General features: G+C 43.5%; 1 protein-coding gene across 4 annotated transcripts in view; it reads left to right on the top strand.

Annotated features, from left to right (window-relative positions):
- LOC135304584 (calpain-5-like) overlaps positions 1-19,383 on the top strand; it is a 52,398-nt gene that overhangs the window by 10,301 nt on the left and 22,714 nt on the right. For all 4 annotated transcript variants that reach the window (XM_064427149.1, XM_064427151.1, XM_064427152.1 and 1 more), the window contains 2 exons: positions 17,916-18,047; positions 18,866-19,074. In XM_064427149.1, the coding sequence (XP_064283219.1) occupies positions 17,916-18,047; positions 18,866-19,074 (341 nt within the window). The remainder of the gene's footprint in view (positions 1-17,915; positions 18,048-18,865; positions 19,075-19,383) is intronic.

The following is a 19,383-nucleotide window of genomic DNA, read 5'->3' as shown; positions in this document are numbered from 1 at the left end:
AATCCCTGTGTGGGCACTTAGTCTGGGTGAGCTTTCCAGATTTTGCATTAATGTTCTTTATTCCACAGTGACAGTGTCCTCCAGAATATTCAACAGTAACCCACTTGTCATAAATTTCATGGAATGAGGGTCGTGAAAGATTTGGCTGTCAGGTTAAATGTCCCTCAGATGTAATGCTCCTCATCATTTAATTCCTCTGACTCCACTGTGGCTGTGTCACTGCAGTGTGACCCTGTTTTCCAGTTTGAACAAGACCAGAGACTTCTGCTTGTGTTTGGGTCTCGTGTGGAGCCGGCAGGACAGGGAGGTGTCCTGGCACTGTGTCAGGCTTTGAGCAGTTGCATGACCACTGCAAGAGCAGTTTCAGGGCATGCAGAGGAGTGACAGCTCATCACAGCCTGGGATATCTGCCAGGATGGGGCCTGGGGGGAATCCAGAGCTGGAGGAGAGTGGATATTAAAGGGGAATGCCATCAGCTGCATGGCAGTGATGTGCACTCCTCTCAGAGCAGCTGCACTGCTGCCTTCTGTGTGACAAAGTGATGGGCTTGTGCCAGCCCCCCTGAACAGTGGCACTTACCTGGTCTGCCAGATCCCCTCTCTGTGCCCCAACACCCTTCTGGAGTGTGGCTCGTGGTGAAATGATCACTTTTTCACATCTGAATGTGCCTTTTTAATTCCTTCAGCCCCTTTTTTTTTCCAGTTAAAAATATGGACCAACAGCAATCATGCTTAATTAGAATAGGGGTCCCTCCCCACCTCTCCTCCTCACCCTTAAAGATTTGCATGATATAATTATTATTTTCCTGAAAAAATTACTTATTCTGCAAAGGCTACGTGTACTGAAACAGATGAAGTTTGGGCTTCTGTTTCCCTGCCTATCCCAGAATTGTCCACATTTCTCTGCTGTTGGTGGTTATTGACTCTTGTTCAAGTGTAGGTAAACAGAAGCTGTAAAGCTCTGTGTGCTGACATTCGTGTTTGCACTGGAAATAATGGCACATGTGGCATCTGGGAGGTGAGGAAATGTGTTTCAAAAGGTGCTGAGCTTTGAGGGAGCTCACAAATCCTTTCATGTGCCTCAAGCACAGCTGGTGACACAAAGGTGGTTCAGGCTGGAGGCTGTGTGAGCCAGTGCCTTGTGGTTTGCTTGTTTGCTGGGCTTCTCTGGGACCTGTTTGTAGCAGCAAAGGGCTGTGAAAGACTCAGCTTTGCACTAAGATGAAATCAATCCCAAACTGGCTTCTTTTCCCTGTGTGTCTGTCACATCCTGGATCTCAACACCGTGGATGTTGTCCTCCAGACAGTCCAGCATCCTTCAGTGGGTGACTTTCAGACATTCACTCCATAAGTGTAGCTGTACAGGGCTGCTGGAGGATTTTAGGACTTCCTAGATGACACTGGTGATCCTTTCAACAGGCGTTTTTGTGTGCTGTAATTAGTTGTGAGTGCACTAGCAGGGAGGCTGTTTGCTATTGTTGCAAATAGTTTTCTGCCATTAAAAGCAGATTTAGCTCGTGATCTTCAGCTACAGCTCTATCTGTGGAAAAACTTAAAGTCAGATATTTCTTTGTTAACTGCATGTGTGTGTATATAAAGAGAATTATTGCAGTGCACCTTAATTTTTATAGAAGGTTTAAGCCTTGCAGACTCAAAAGTGGTATAAAAGGTCATAGGCAAAGCAGGCTCTGACCCAAGTTTAAACCCTTCATCTTAAAGAAATAGGAAAGCTGTTAAGAGCAAAGCTCTGGGAAGCAGTCTGCCCTGGAAGATAATCATAGATTGATGGGGAGGTTTCTGTACACATTAATCATGGTTTTAGATTAAAATTGTGGAGGCAGGAACCATGTAGACCTCCAGACATGGTGCAGTCTTCTGCTAGTGCAGAGGGGGTGGGTGAGGGGACAACAACAGGCAGATGGGAAACCACCAGAAGAAAATAATTCCTAAATGACGGTGAAGTATCTTTTCTTTCCTCGTTGAGAACAAACCACGTACCCCAAAGCTCCTGCAACCAGAGTCTGGCACTGCTGCACGTTTCTGGGGAGCTGCTCCAGCACCCAGGGTGCCGGGAGCTGTCGAGCCGAGCTGCAGCCATCTGTCCCTGTCGCACAAGTGTGGATGTGCAGGAAGGACAGGCGGCTCCCGGGGAGGAAGGCGTTAATCCCACCCCATCCCAGCTGCGGGAGCTGCGAGGTTGGCACGGCTCCCGAGGATGCAAGTGGCAGCACAAAAGCATCCTCTTCGCGCCCGTTGCCCTGGCAACTGCGCATTCGAAGGGCAGCATTGGCAGCGGCATCCTGCAGGAGATGATGCAGCTGCAATTAAGTCGGATTGTCTTCACGTTGTTAGAATTAATTTTGAGCTGGGAGGGGAGGGGTGTTGGGGGTAGAACAATGAGCTGCCACCCCTCTGAGATGCCGGCGTGGGCAGGGCTTCATCGTGCTCTGGGCTTCTTGAAGGGTAAAATTAGTGCTGGCACTTGGCTCCCGAGCCTTGGGGGGTTTTGTTGGAGCGACTAAAAATCTGCCTCGGGAGCTTTATTTGTTTAATGAGGGTGGATTTGGTGGAGTGAATGATCTTCTGTGCAGCTATTGCTGTTCTTGCATCCTGGAGATCCACAGACTGGAAATGCAGGGATTACCAAGATCCCAGCTCCTAGGAGGAGGTGTCCAAAAGTGGAGGGCAAGATCTTTCAAATCCAGGTCAAAACAAGCCTTACCCTTCCTGTATGGCTGCAATTCTGGATCAGCTGGGTTCAGAATCTGCTTTCTTGTTTTATTTGGTGAAATCAGTTGATTTGGGACATTTTCACCAGCAGCTGGAAAAGTAATGTCATTTTCAAGAGAAGTGTGGCTGCCTAGTTTTGCCCTAGAGTGATGGGACAGAAGAGATGTATTTCATGCACCAAATCACAATTTATGGGAATTCACTGAAATTCAAAACTTTCTAAAGCACTAAGCAGCCAGAATTTTGTAAGGGATATTGAAATCTAAATGTAATCTAAATAAGAATTCTAATAACTCAAATTCATATAGCATGCATTGATCTACAGAGATCAAAAAAGTAACTGGAATCCCTTGGAACTGGAATTCGCATTTTACCAATGAAGAATGGAAGTTCTCATAGAGCACATCATGATAGAATAACATTGTCATTATTTGTGCTACCCTAATACAATCTTGTAAGCATTTTGAAGTTAAGACCAGTCCCAGCTGTTCCAAAGAATTGATCTTTTTGAGGAGCACACATATTTTGTAAGAATGGAAGGGAGAAATAGTGGCTTTCTTTGTGGGGGGAAAATATTGAGCCAAAATACTTTTTGGTTTTAATTTTAGTGTTGTAACTTTCCCCCAAATGTGCTAATAAAGCTGAAATATTTATCGGAAATTTTTTTCTTGGAGGCAAGGAAACATTTTTCAGCCCTGAAGGGCTGTCCCTTGTTGGTGATTTAAGGTACTTAGAACAACATGTTCCGATGGTGTCCAGCCAAACAATTCACTGAAAACATCATGGGCTTTGTTTCATTTTTTGCCCTTCTCCCATTACTATTTTGTCCTAAGGTTTTGAGGTTGGGTTGTTTTATTTTTTTCACTGAACATGTGAAAAAGAAGATGTGGCACCTACTAGTATCCTGGCAGGTGAAGGTAGGGAGCTGCAGGCAGCTGTTTCCTACAGACCATTGCCCTTTCTTGGCTGAGAAATGGCAAAAGTGGATTTTTTGGGGGAGTGTGTTTGTGTGTTTCACAACTGGGAGGTTCATTTGGGATTTTTTTTCATAGCTGGATGGAAAAGGAAGAACCAAACAGGAGGATTTTTGTTACATCAGGCATGTAAAACGTGCTTGACAGCTCACAACATCTGAGAGCAGCCTCCTGAGAAACCAGGAAAACTCCAAAGGAGTCTCCTGTCTTCCAGGCTGATGTTATAATTTATGTGTTTGTTAGATAATCTTTTCTCTTTGCCTGCAGTGCAAAGGGAAGGACCTTTATTGCCACAGCAGAGCAGACAGCTGCCACAAAAGATACCTTGTTGAATATAGTAAAAATACTGAATAATCAGTTGAGGAAATGTTGTGTTGATCCCAGGAAAAGGGGACTGAAATGCCCACACCATGGCCACTGTGCTGATTCATGTTCAACGTGACACTGATCCTTTCTCAGTGGCTATGACATCTCTGCTGCAAGCCCTGCCTCAGCTTCTGCAGGTGTTCTGCTGTCACCAGACAAACTGGAAAATGTGTGTTGACTTTGTCTGCAGGTTTGGCCTATTATTATTCTAAAGTAACCTTTGTCACCAAAGCCTCAAAGTAATAATTAACAGGCTTGTCTCTGGAAATCTGATGGGCATTGGACCCTGAGAAAATCCTGTTAACAGCAAATACTTCATATTGGATTGCATTTTGCTAAAGAGAGTTTTAACTTGAACAATATAAGCTTCACATAAATTATCAATTTCACAACGTAACCCCCCAGCAAGCTGAAATCTTGATTCATTTGCAACAGCATTTCTATCTGTGGTGAGACCAACCCAATTTCCACCACGAAAATGAAGCCTGGATGGTGAGCTGTGAGGGCTTGAACCCAGAGCAGGCAGGCAGGGATGTGTTTAAATGGAGATGTGCACATGGATGTGTGTACATGAATGGGCAGGACCTTGGGAAACAGGATGCTGAGGGGTGAAGCAGAGCTTTGGACTTGCTTTGTCACCCCAGGGCAAACCTGAGGCACTTGGAAGGCAAGCAGCCCCAGAATCTGTGCTGTAGAATTTCAATGGTGGTAGCTTTACAAGGAAAATATAATTTATTTTTTTGTACTAAGAGTAGTGATGGGAAAGAGGATGGGTCCAAGGAGAAGTGACTGGGCTGAGCAGCCACCAGACACAAAAGGTTGTTGCAGGTGTGTTGTTGAGCACTTTCTTTCCCAGCTGTTGGAGGCAGAAAGTGGAGCAGAGCTGTGTGTGGTGTCCCCAGGACTCCTCTCACACAGCCAAACAAACCAGGAGGGGTTAATTCTCTCAATTCCCTGAGTCCCTCCCAGCAGTTATTGCTGGCAGGGGCTGGGATTCCCTCTTGGGGGTCATGTCCAGCAGTGTGAGCCTTGTCCAGGTCCCATTTCCCAGGCCAGGGTCTGCAGGCCCCGTCCAGGCTGAGGTGCTGTGCCTCTAGACCAGGAACCCTGAGAAGCTGATAAAATTCCATTTCTGTGTCCGTGAAGGTCCACCAGGAACAGGATCAGGAATTCCATATTGCTCTAGGATTTTGTGTCTCTCCTCACCTTTCTGCAGCAGGCTGGTGATGCCCAGCTCTGGCAGGGTGCTTCACACCATGAAGCGATCTTGTTAATTTGAAATCTGTGTTAATTTGAACAATGAAAATATGGGAGCACATGGTGCTCCAGAACCTGGGAGGGCCTCACTTTTTTTTTGAGATGAGTGTTTAATTTAAGAAGCTCTATTGAGACTGAAACAGATACTGTTTTGTTCTCTTGGGGATGTTATTTTAAGAAAGTGTCCTTTTCTAAACAATAGAAACTTATAAACATAGTTTAATTCACTTTTACTCCCACCAGTGATTTATGCTGGTACACCTCAATATTAATATCAGGGTTTTTGGTCACTGGCTCCTTTCAAAGCTTTGGGAATTTCACTGTGTTCTGTTTGTCACCTTGTCTGTCCCCCAACAGGCTGAGTATGGGAGGCATCATGAAAACATTGCTTGGCATGTTTCCATCTTGGTTTCTGACTGGATAAAACATTCCTCCCATAATATTTTGTCCTTAATGTTTCCATCTGGGGAAGTTGTGACATGTTTCTTTCAGAAACTGCCGAAATGTTCCCAGAATCGAGCTGTTGCTCACCCTTATTCTACGAATTCCATAATTTTATTTTTATTTGCCTGGAAAATCTTGTTAAGATGGGGCTTGCCCAGAAGAAGAGATGAGCAAGGCACCATAAAACCTGCAGGCCTGACCTCTCCAGTACAGCCTGGTGACTGAGTGGACCCCATATGACATCAATTTGATGGCCCAATCCCACTGCTGATGTCAGAAAATTCTTTGGGTTTAGTTGTGCCCTTTGTTGCTGGCTGCATCCTGATAGGAAACAAAAACCCCTCAATGGGAACCCTTTATTTCCATGAAAGTATTGATGGAGAAGGGATGAAGTGGCAACCTTTGGAAAGTGGCAGCTTGCTCAGGGGGATTATTCACCAGGACTATAATTAAAGGCAAACATTTGTAAATGACATGTATGCTTGCCAAGCAGACAGCTCTCCAGATGCCAGTATTCTGTTATCTTCTCTCTTGGCACTTTTTCCAGTTTGTATTTCCCTCCCTCAGACTGGATGAAGGCTTTCTTATGTTGTTGTGGTTGTTTCCTCTAAAGAAAAAAAATATTAAACGACCTCAATGTCATTTCTAGAGCACAAACAGTACAACTGCAAGGCTCTGAATGTTTCTTTAAAGTTTAAAATGTCAGGTTTCATTTAGTTGGTTCAGTTGTCATTAGATGAAAATTGCTTTCTCAAACAGTTGCTGTTTGTCCTGAGGCGATGTGGTGATGGCAAGGATGACATGGTAAAATTTATTTTGAGACTGTAAAACAAAAAGCCTGAGGATCATATCCCCAGCTAGCATAAGTCTTCTTACAGTAATTGTTAGTTCATTGATTTAGTCTTCCAAAAGAATTAAATGTCTGACTTCTCTGAAGCAAAAATTACAGCCTAAACATGCCAGTTGCAAAGGAAATTGAAGTATTGTTCTGTCAACACTCTTCAGCAAGAGTAGAAAGCATCCCCATCCAAAAAATGCTTTCTGTGTGAAGAGCTTCATGCTTTTGTCATATTATTTCCATATTTAAAAGGGTATTTGGGATGAGCTGGAATTGGAAGTTTAATAAGCCATTCTGCCTTCGATTTGCAGAGTAATTTGTTTGAATTTCATGCTGTGTTCCTGTGATCCAAGTGTATGTTTCCTTCAAGATTAATTCTATTTAAAGATTAAATAAATATGTATGTTTTCTTGGCTAAAAAGAAGCTTTTAAAAATCCTTTACAGCTGAAAGAACCTTTTAGAATTGCTTTCTTGCCTGTATGTGGCAATGTTTCTAACTTAATCACAAAGGCTAAACCATTTTGAATTTGCATTTTTTCCAGCTTTCAGAAAACAAAATGTTGTTCCTCAGAAAAAATGCACTTTTTCTTAAGAGCAAGTGCTATCTTAAAATTATCTTACAATTTTTCAGTTCCTACACTGAGCTTTGGCCAACGTTGGAGGTGGCAGAGGCCACCTTGAGCTCCTCACATGCATCAGGAGGTGGAATCTGTGTCTGGAGCTGTCCAGGAGCCATCTGGGCACTCCTGCTCCAGCTGACCCTTCCTGAACCTGGGAGGACAAGGGGCTCCCCAAGGTCTGCTGAGTAAAGAGTGTCTGTGCTGTGAAAGCACATTGAGGCTGATTTTCGTCTGGAGGCAGCATTTTCCAGTCTGATACACTGAATAATTATCAAAATGGGGTTGGTTTTTTGCCTAAGACTGCACTTAATCTTCAGTCCTGTGATGGTGAGTAAAAAATTAAATCTCATTTAGCACTGATCCAGCTGTGGGCTGAGCTTTGGTGTGCATGTTTGGAGTTTTATTGCTGCTGCAAGTTTACCACAGGAGCTTTAAGGAAGCATTTGTGGGACTGACAAAAGACAAAAATCAGGAATTTTCTCTCCCTGGGTCAGTAGGATAACTACAGATAATCCATCTTTGTGCAGAGCTGCATTTGCTGTGCATGAGGACTGCTATCTGTTTCCTCCTCCCTTCAGAGAAGGGCCTTTAAGCCTTGGACATCTGATTTTCCTCCCTAAATGGAGATGTGAATGCAGCACCTCGTCCTCTGGCCTCTCCTCCCTCACTCTCTGATCCGCTCTCCACAAACAAAACTCCTCAGAAGTGACAATTGTCTAAAAGCTGCTTGTCACATTTGGGCACGTGACCTACCTGGTCAAACAGCTGCTGTCTGCACTGCGAGAGGAATAACTCCAATTGAATCCAAATATTTCAGATGTAATCCAACCATGGCATTTCTCCTTCCTGGTCTTAACGAGCACATTTATTCCCCTAAAATGCTGGATGTCCCATGAGCCCAACCAAAGCTGTATCTGCCTGGACAGAGGTGGGCTGAGGGGACTGGCACCCATAAAGCACCAGCAGCCCTTGGTTTAGCTGAAGTGAGGATGATTTACAGCTCTTCGTTTGGGTGGAGTGCAAATGCAGACCCTGAGGGGGAGGCTGTGCTTGGAAGACACAGGGACACCAGGTTAAGCTACTTGTGCAGACATTCCAAAATCTGCAAAAAATTAAAAACCGACATCACTCCCAATGAACATAATGAAACTGAATGAGCTGTAAATACTTGTGTTGTAAGACAAGGGAAAGGCAGCACTGACAAACCTCAACATTATTAGAAACAGGCTCTTCTCCTGTCTTTTGAGAGTTAAGAAATGTTTCCTTAGGTTTTTCACTGACTTCACTTTAGCTGTTAGTTCCTGATTAAATAAAGATGGTGGAGTTCTCACAGCAATTCCTAGATATTCGTATAAAATCTTCATCTTTAGAGGAAATGTTGTGGTGCTTTGAAACACAACAGGAACTGGAGGTCTGGATCCCTTTTGTTTTTCCCAGAATGTGACTTCAAATCCATAATTCCAAATCAAACACTTGGTGTTCTCTGGGAGGTGCTGTGAGGTTGGGCACTGTGAATATTCCTGTGGCTGCCAGTAGTTATTGCAAAAGACAGGAGGGAGATTATTTGGATTCTAAAGATTTCTAAGCTGGTAAATCAGGAGGGCAATTTCTCAGGGATGGCACTGATGTTAGTGTTTAACAGAGAAATTTGTCTGAAATGAAGTGGTGAATTCAACTCAGTGTATTTGTATCACATTGAAAATTAGCTCAAGCAGTGAAAGAGCTATGGAAAGAAACAGCATGATATAAATAAAGAAAAAAATGTCTTACTCTGTCTTTGCAAACAAGAAGTCTCTTAAATGTCTGAACAATTTAATCACAGAGATGAAACTCACTGTGCTTCATCTGGGATAAAGTCTGACCAAGTAAATATTCTGACTCCACCCTGACAGGCTGAGTCCTCCCAGGCAGCCAAAGGCTCTTGTCCATGGATCTGTCTGACTGGATCTGCTCTACTCTTTGTTTTGGGTTGAAGCAGAAGAGAATCCAAAATTAATGATCATTAATGGTGCTAGGAAACTCACTGAGTATTCAAACAGTGATAGAGCTCCACATTTTCACAAGTCCTTAAGTGATTAAAGCATCCAGGTTCCTCTGGCTTTTCAGTGGTTTCAGGATTTAAGTTGCACAATAACAATATCCAAAGTGACATGCAGAGTTTGTGAGAACATTAAAGCATAGTCAGACTGGTTTATCCTGGAAACTCTCTTGGGGCTGGAAAGAAGAAATCCTCAAGATCACTTTGTATAACAGCATGTTATCCAAACATATTTTATTCATTTTAGTACTCTAATAGCCATCTGTGCAAGACAAAATCAACTACATGGAGGGAAAAGCATGGGCTTGATTGCCTGGCAGATACAGCAACTGTGATTTTTTTGCTTAATAATTCTTCTTTGGAAGTCACTGATGTGGATTTTTCAGTGTCATCACTCAGAACTGAAGAAACTTATCTCACATGCTGTAACTTTATTGCTAAATGGAAATCTTTCCAAGACAAAGTTTAAAAAGATGTTTTAGAGATAGAAGCTGCTGTTTGTTTTCAAAATGAGCAAATAAAAGCCTTCCTGGTAGTTACTGTGAATTTATGATTCTATGATACACTGATTTGGCTGAGTCATAAAAGTGCTTTCAGTATTCAGGAGTAAAATGAGTGCTGCTGTGTCACTTTTGAGGCAATATTTTTATAGCTTAGAATTTGAACTCTCTGTCTTCCTAAAAGAAAAATACTCTGGTTTACATGTTCTAAGGCTGATTTTTGCCAGAAAGGATGTCCAGACTAGAATTTAATGAATGTGTAATTTTGGGACAGAGACCCTCTATAGACTCTGACCTTTATAGGTTCAGCACAGTTGTGTTGTGTTGGCTAGAACAACATTTCTATTAAAAACCAATTCAAAATCCAAAATTTGATACAGCTCATAGTCTAAGAGCTTGTGTGTTATGCTCAGGGCTTTGTGTCATTTTACAGTTCCTCTTTTTATGTTATGAAGCAAACATCTAGTCCAGAATGGGGTGGATCACAATTCTAAAGGTTTCTGTGCAAGGTGTCACTGGGTAGGCCCTGAACTGTTATCCCAGGCATTCACTTATTTTTGCTTGAAGCAAATAAGTGGGAGAACACCTCAAGGTGCAGTCTGAAAAAGATGAGGAGCCTGGGAGAAGAGGAAAAAGGATTTTTATCCTTAAGTGTCTGAGATAAATGGTAGATAGTGGAATCTAGGCTGAAACAAACCCTGCTGGAAAAGGGATGTGGAAAGGAGGAACTTGTTGCTAAAGGGGTTTATGCTCTTTAAGGTGGTGTTTAGATTTATGCTTTTTAATCCTTGTAGTCTGTGCATTGCCACTGGGCAAGGGAGAAATATTTCCTTTCAGGAAAAACAAATCATCTCCCAGATTAATCTGAATTTTCACTCCAGACAATGTTTAGATGACTTGACTTTAGTTTTGCTACAAAATACTCAATGTCATAAAAAAATAAATGTGACTTTGCTAAAATCTGCCTGGTACTCTTTTGTAAACAGCAAATTCCCTTCTTCAGAAAAGGCAGTGATGGAGAATTCCATCTGCATCAGTTGCCAGCCCCCTGAGACAGAGCAGAAGGTCAGACTGGACAAGATCATGGCTCCTGACCCAAAATGATGCTCGTTATCAGGCAAACAAATATTTTCCTCCCCAGACAGTCAGGAGTACTGACCTGGGAATAGTTTATTCCACACTGCTCCAGTGCTGAATATGTCAGTGCTGTGAAAAAATGTGTACGACTTTTTCCAACCTCCTTTTCTTACTGTTTTTGTTCCCCATCTGAGGAAACTCGTCCAAGAATTTGATAGACAAACATGTTTTGAGGAAGCAGTAAAAAGCTGGAGCTGAGCAGTGGGTGGCCTTTGAGTCTGATGAGTGGCCTTGCAGCCCATGTCTGACCTCAGCTACGTTTGGGAGTTCTGGAAATGATGTCAGGGAGTTGCCCTAAGGACTGGCTTTGTCCCTGACCATCCTCTTTTATTGCATTTAATGCAAAAACATTTCCCCTGCTTTGGTGCATGGCTACAGTCAGATTTTCTTTCAAATGTTTTTCATGGAGCATCACCACCTCAAAATCAGAATAAATCCCTGTAAAAGCATTTTGCAAGAAAATGTCAGATTAGTGACCCCAAAATGGTTCCTTTAGGATGGAAAATTATCACTTTTCCCAGGAAGTTTAAACATATACATTTTTAACTGATTAAATTGGGATTTTATTAATTTTTTTCCCCTCCACATTATGTCACAGTTGCTGTAGCTTAAGAATAGCTGAAAATCAAGTTTCATAGGGGTTGGAATTGCTGTGAACTATTGGTTTATATGATCAGAAGAGACACAGGGTAAAGTCTGGGCACTGCCCTTTGAAAGGACCTGAGCTCTGCTTCCAGGGGAGTTTGGACATCTGGCTGAGAGAATTTGATGTTGCCTGAGGTGAATCCTGTCCTAAGAATGGCATCTCTGATTGCTGCTGCTGGGGAAAAGTCACACAAATTGAGTTTAGAGAAGGGAACAGGTCCAAGGGGAAAAGGCAGGAGGCAAAGGCTGTGTTCTGGTAAATTCAGTGAAAAGCAAAGTGTTCTTCTCAAAGAAGGCAGCTTTTCTCTGGAGGTGTTGTGGATGTGCTGCAGTTCTGTAGCATCACAAACTCAGATGGTGCAGCAAGAGGTGATCTGAAGTGCTTTGTTCTTGTCTGAGGGTTCTGGGAGAACAGCAAACCTTTCATTGCAGTCTGGAGTGATTTCTGGGCCGCAGTGGCAGAGGACTGGCAGAGCTTCAGCAAAGGCTTTGTCAGGAGGTTCAGGAGAGGTCAGCCCTAGGGCCATCACTGAGCCCTGCCCAGCCCTGTCAGCATTCTGGAGAGAGCAGCCGTGCTGCTCCAGGGGTCAGGTGAAACCCACAGACAGCCAACATACACACCATGTTGCCCAATTCCAATTTTTTGGGGGTTTTTCTTCCAAAACACTGATTCAGATCCTCCCCAAACACACGTGGCCCATAGGCAGAGCAAGGCTGAAACCCATGGACTGAGTATTAGTCACCACTAGCCCCAAACTGAGAAAGGAAAAAAAGAACACTATAAAAATGTCTGTGATGCATTTGATTTTGTAACAGGATTTAGAGGAGAGGGAGGAGGGGGAAGAAGCATTTCTCAATCCCCAAATAGCTGAGTTTCCTTTCACACAGGGCTGGAGCTCTGGCAGCCCTTCCCCTTGCTGCTGTGCTGCTCAGTTTCTCGGAAGCAGCACTGGGCATTGTCTCACTTTCAGGAGCTGATGCTGCTGGATGCTGGGCACAGAGCTTTCAGAGGAGTTGCTCATCCTGAGCTCAGGATGCACAGACTAAAGGGGCTAAACCTGCCTTTTGGGGGTTTGCAGCACTGCCCAAAGTCCCCTCCTGATCTCAGCAAGGGCTGTTTCAGTCAGGTCACGTCTGAGTCTCGGTTTTTTTGGATGGAGATTTCTCTGAGAACTGCCCCCTGTGGGGTCACTTCTATTTTTCCACTCCACAGGCAGATTTTTTTTCAACCACAACAAGGTTTAAAATCTTTTTGCATGCAGTGGAGTACCCAGTGCAGTTTGGTTTGGTCCTTTTGCTTCTTGGGGCTCACTGCAATTGCCTTGGCACGCAGCCTGCTCTGGGGAGGGCTTCTGTGGCCATGCCAGCACAGCTGGGGCTTGCTATAGGATGGACAATCCCATTTACCTGTTCAGCTCCAGGGCCACTGAGTGTCCTCCTTTAGATGAGGGTGCTTCAGTGCCAGCTGCAGCCAAAGCTGAATTTTCCATCCATGTTCAGAAAGAATTGCCTTTCCCCCTGCTCCCTGCACTGCCTCTGCAGGAGTTGTCTCAGGATGATGTGAGGGTGGGAGAAGGGAAGAAAATGGAAGCAATTCTCAGCTCTGACAGAAATCAACCTGCTTTAAAGAATTTAAGGGAATGGTGACTGGGATCAGTAGACCAGTTTGATAGTGCCTGTCTCTGCAGGCCTCGTGTGCAAGCAAAGGTGGATTATTTGTCATGCTAGGGCTGGGTTCTTTAAAGAGTGCTATAGAAAAGCTCTAAATACTACAGAAACCTTTGAAAATCTTAGTTGCAAACAATTACTGCTCTTCTGTCTTCTCCCCTTGACTGAATCTCTATATAATCTTTGTTATATAGACATTGTATAATCTCTGAATAATTAGGGTCTGTCTCTAAGACAGTTGACAGATCCTAATCTGTTAAAAAATCATCTTTCCCTTTTCTTGGACATCTGAGATCATCCAATAAATAATATTATTTTACAGTGCAGCTTCAGCTAACTCCTGCGAAGACACACAGCTAATTAATTAACCCTTTGAATGTCTTTCTCCCTATTTCTAACCAATACTGCATAACTTTTAGTTCATGAATATTGGTAATACTCACACCAGGAGATGAATGTTCAGAGCTAAGGGGAATTTTCTCCTTTAGCTAAATTACTCTGAGTCAATGCATGTATCAGTGCACAATCAGTTACCTGCTGTACTTTCAGTGGTGCATCTGGTCTTAAATAAAACCCATACTTTCTTTTTATTTTTTTTTTTTTTTAAATTTTAGGGAATTGTGGCAGAACAACACACAAACCATTTCATGGCTCCAGTGAAATGGGTGTCTGTTGTCTCCCATGGTTCACATTGTTTTGCAAAACTCTTTCATGGGGATGCATAGCTGGTGAAATAAATTACTTGGAGTACTCTCAAGCTGTGTTGCTGGAGTCCTAGAGGGATCTCCCCCATCAGAATTTTCGTTACTGCTTGGATGAAGGGCTAGGAAGGCAGGTATGGTAATTCTGTAGGATCCAGACTGGAATAGGATTGCAAGCCAGTTGACCAGGTTGGTCTGTTAGAAATAAAGGGACCACTAAAAACAGAAAAAAAGGGGTCTGTGAGCCACTTTATTCCTCAGAGCATCAGTGTCTGAATGTCAGATATTCCAACTACGCAGCAAGGATGGGAGGTGACACAACCAGACTTCTGTCATGCAAATGAAAGCCTGGTGGGACAATGAGGGAGAGCATCAGCAGAACCACGAGGCCCTGAAACCTCCAACCTCATTGAATTCCAGCCCGTGCCAGCCCAGGCAGAGCTCTGCAGATGGTGCTTGTTTCACTGTGTACGTGTGTGAGGGGACCACTGGGGAGGGTTCTGCATCTGGGATGCTCCCTGCAGGCACAAATACTGCAACAACTGCTTTTATTGTGGTGCTGTGTCAGAAATAGGGTGGCTGTCAATGTTAGTGGTGTGCAGCAGGATCCTGTAACTGCCTTTGAACGTTTCCTTGGAAATGGGAAGATATTTCTCTCCTTCACAGCATGGATGATGCAAGATGATCCTGAGAAAAAGGATTGGGGTTAAACCATTGTGTCTGCAAAGGAGGAATACATTAGGAAAAAAAAAAATCATGGAAAGAGTGATAAAGTTCTGGAATGGCTGCCCGGGGAGGTGGTGCAGTCCCCATCCCTGGGTGTGTGTAACAAAGCCTGGATGTGGCACTGGGTGCCAGGGTTTAGCTGAGGTGCTGGGGCTGGGGTGGACTCGATGGTCTTGAAGGTCTCTTCCAACCTGGTGATTCTGTGAATTCTGTGAGGAGGTTCTGGTGGAACTCCCAGCCCCAGTGCTTGGGTACTTAGGCAGCAAGAGGGAGAAGGGACTGGGACTCCTGAAGTGCCTGGATCACATCTCCTGTCAGTGTCTCCTCCTTGTAATTCCTCTGATAGTAACTGGCTTGAGGCTTGATCCTCAACAATCCTAAATTGGGAACATTATATATCCCAACTGCTGGGAGCATTGTAGAAAAATATTTTTTTAATTTTTTTTTATCTTTTTTCTTTTTAATTTCTATTTTTTTGCATGCTTGGGGCAACCAAAAACACTTAAAGATCCTCACAAGGACTGCAGAATAATATATTGAAATAGCACATTTCTAACTTGTGTTGGGGGAATTGTGACTTACATAGATAAAAGTATTCCTAAGAATTTACTGTATGGCATAAGTGGTGAAAATCACAAAGCCCAGAAGAGAGCAAAGAGCTGAAATGAGCTCCAGGCTGTGCCTCAGTGCTGTTGTGTCTCATCTGAGCCACACAGTGACAGTCACCACAGAAGCTGTTATAATGACAAGAGAATTAATGGCACTAATTTATTAATTTATTAATTAATAAAATAAACAGAATTGGTGGCATTTTATTACATTGTTCTTTAGCCCCAGAACTCCAGGTTTCTTAGGTAGTTTAACCAGAAAGGGTTTATCAGGCAGGATCCTGGAGAATTTGGTGGCTCTGGTGTGAGCAGGGAGGTGCTGTTTCTGAGCTGTGCTGTTCCATGTTTGCTTTGGACCCCAGCACTCAGCAAATGCTGATCTCATCCATAAATTTTGGCAGTTGGCACATGCTGCTCTGTTTTTCCTCTGAGGACTTTGTGAGATGCAAGACACACTTCAATTAAAAAATGGCAGTTTAATGTGGTTATTTTTATCAAAACAAACCAAATAAGATCTTCATAATACACAGCAGTGCTTAATTTCTTTCTAAAACTAATTAAAGTTTTGGCTTCTACTAGTGACGGAAAAGTTTGGACAGTTTTAACCCCAATGGCTTCATTTATCCCTCATTTATTATTCAAACAAAATAGCATTTTGAAAGGAAAAACAAACTAGAAATTATTAATGCCAGAGATGCCAGGAAATGGGATATAAAATGGAATCTGGCCCACGTGGATGTGGGATGTGTGCTACCACTATGAAAGCCAAGGGGCCAACTGCTGTCCACCCCTGCAGCTAGGAGGATTTACATCCCTGAAGTGCCATTCCATGTCAGAGCACCAGGGAGGCTGCATGAATCTGTCCATGATGCTGGTGAGCGTCTTGTACGTGCTCAGTTTTCCTCCTGGGCACCATTTTGTTACTCAGATTTTTGTTGAGGCCTCTTAATAAGCTTTGTGTTTTCTCTAAGTGCAGACACATGAGAATTCCTGACAGGAGAGCAGTGTCATGTAATGATCAGTTGCTTGTTTCCCAAAAGGCATTTAAAATGTCAGCTGTTATTTAATGATAAAAGTCTCATGCCAAAAATATAATTTCCTTAAGGAGGATGGCTGCAGCTCTATGAATTCCATGCTGTGAGCTGATTTCAGGTGCCATTGGCTAAACCAGCCCACGTTTCTCCATCAGCTGAGCACTGAGGTGGCTCTTTCATCTGGAAATGAGTTCATCTGACTCTGATTTGTCAGAGTCACATCAGAGGGATAGATGCCTGTGGTCTGTAGCCATTCTTGGGTTGCAGTCCAGATGATGTTTTGGGATCATCATCTCTAATTACCAAAGGGCAGAGAGAATCCATAGGTAAGGAGCACAGCTCCTTCCTCTGCTGCTGATGGCAGACAGGACAGACTGCAGGAAATCTGGGCTCTCCTGCCATTTTGAGATGAGGTGGAGTTATTTATTCTGCATTTCTAATGCTTGGATACAGAATCATCTCCACAGTGTTGAAATTTAGGGTTATTAAACTGTGAAAGAGCAGAATTTCCTGCCACTGCCTGCTCTGCCATCTTCTCAGCCAGGCAGGAAGAGCAGTGACTGACAGGAGAGTGTCAGGAGCAGTCACTGGGTTGAACCCTGCAGTTAGGGATGGTCCCATTCCTTTCTGCTGAAGTCTTGGTGGGAGGTTCCCCCTCCATTCAGCAGGGCACCTCTGCCAAGGATTTTGTGGGGACAAACACACCACTGCTGCAAAATGCACCCCTGTGGCTTTCCCATGGTCCATGAAATGGAGAGTTCTCCCTTTAGTGCAAGGGGTAATCCAGGCAGAAGCAGGGAGACCTCCCAGGAAGATCCAGCCATGCTTTGGTGAGAATCTGAGTGTGGATAGAGATGGAGCCAGGAAAGGAGGGACAAATAGTTCTAAAGGAGCCGGATCCTGAGAGTTATGAGACCCAGAGAATGAAAAGTGTGCTGCACAAAGAGTGTTCTCTTCCTGCTGTGGTGCTGAGGGGTTGGGGGCACTGCAGTGACCCAGGCTGTTGGTGAGGGAGGGTTTCCAGTGTGTCAGCCAAAGGAATGGCAGTCAAGATGATGCCTTGGAGTGGCTACTAGAACAGAGGCTGGACAAAGTTAAGAGAATAAAGTGAGTATTTATTAAAGGCCTTTAGCAGGTTCACCTTGGGCAGGGCAGGAGCCTGGCAGGGGCTACACCCAAGATGCACGATGGTCACGAGTTCTTTGGGCTGATGTAAGTTTGGTCTGTTTGCATATCAGAGGTTCATTCCCCAATTACAGCTTCAGATAATGAAGTCACATTGCCTCAGTTTGCTTTTCCCCAATTCACTTTTGTTTATACTTTTCAGGGCCTGAGGCTGTAAGCTGTCCTTGGGTTCCAGGCCTGGAGGGATTGTTCTGTCTGACCAAAGTGTGAAGACAGTAATTAACACTTTGTATGAAGTGTAGAGTTATGCACTATTGCAGCACAGGATTGAAATATATAAATGCTAAAATCTTGAAGCAGCATTCCCCTCTTTAGAGGCTTGACAAGGAGAAGCTCAGAGCTCAGGTGTCAGCAGCATCAACTCCTGCTGCTTTTCTTGACTGGAAGGATGCTGTGATCATTTTGGGAGTGGAGTCTCCAGCAATCTCTGGTTTGCTTTGCCAGGACCTCTGTGAAGACCCCCACCTGCTTGTGGATGGAATGAGCTCCCACGACTTCCACCAGGGCAAGCTGGGGAACTGCTGGTTTGTGGCTGCGTGCTCCTGCCTGGCTTTGAGGAAAAGCCTCTGGCAGCAGGTGGGTGATTGCTGTGTGTCGTGCAGGAGATAAATCTGAGAAACCAAGCTAACCTTGGTTGTTTTTCTCCCTAGAACTAACAAGGGGTAAATTTTGGTGGATTCAAATCTTTCCTTTCTTTGACATGTTCCAGGGAAGTCTGCCCAGGGAATAAACCTCAGCACAGTGCACTTGCTGAACTTCCCCTTTGTGAAAAATGTGTATTTTATGATCAGCTTTTCACAAATATTAAAATGAATATTATATGTCTTACGTTAGAAAGTTATGCTGTATTAATTCTCTTAAGTAGTGTGTTAAATATAGTTTTAGGTTATAACATAATGTTAAAATAGAATCTATGTATGTGGGATATTTTTTTAAAGATAGGTATAGCAGCCACAGGACACCTAAATCTTTCAGCAAAAAAGAATTTATTGCTCCATAATCAGAAGAAACTAACTTCTTCCTGCCTTGCTCAGCCCTGAAGACGCTGTCAGAATTAAGAGGAAGAAGTTGATGCTAACCAGACAGAATCCTTTGTTTGAATGGAATTTATGCATCATGTATGAGGTGTATGAACATGCAACAGGCTGTTGTTTTTAAGGGTTAATCCTCTGTTAACATGTGTCCTTTTTCGGGCTTATTTTGCCCAGAAAGAGGTACCTGGACTGCCTGTAACTCTTTGTTTTTATTGTCTCATATTGTCCTAATCCTAATCGTCCAGATTTTTATTACTGTAATTATATTACTATTTTTATAACCATTTTATTACTATTAAACTTTTAAAATTCTAAAAACAAGTGATTTGGCATTTTTCACCCCCTTGCATGGTTTCTCAGGTGATTCCAGACTATAACGAGCAGGAGTGGGACCCCAAAAACCCAAAGAAATATGCTGGGATTTTCCGTTTCCGCTTCTGGCGCTTTGGAGAGTGGACAGAGGTGGTGGTGGATGATCTGCTGCCAACTGAGCATGGGGAGCTCATCTACTGCCGTTCCAACGTGAGAAATGAATTCTGGAGTGCTTTGCTGGAGAAAGCTTATGCTAAGTATGAGCTGGTTCCTTGTGGTTGTACTCCTCAGTGTTGTCCCTTTGGCTGTTTTGTCTTTCAGTTCTGTCAGACTTTCCATAGGTTTTCGTTTTGCTGCTGGAAGAGAACCTAAAAAAGACTGAAAACTCCTTCTTTAATCTCTGTTAAAATCATAAATGACTGCATTGCAGTCTACTTCAGCAGGCCAAATCCTTAAGGATCCTAGAAACTAGGGAAAATTTATCTGCAGTTTGCTCAGGCTTTTATGTTCTGTTCTGCTTTTTCCTTGGTGAGACACAAACATGTTCCCTACATTTAAGCCAAATT

This window comes from Passer domesticus, chromosome 7 (assembly GCF_036417665.1).
Source record: "Passer domesticus isolate bPasDom1 chromosome 7, bPasDom1.hap1, whole genome shotgun sequence".
Lineage (NCBI taxonomy): Eukaryota > Metazoa > Chordata > Aves > Passeriformes > Passeridae > Passer > Passer domesticus.
Note: the sequence above shows the minus strand (reverse complement) of the source record. Positions and strands in the feature narration are given on the sequence as shown.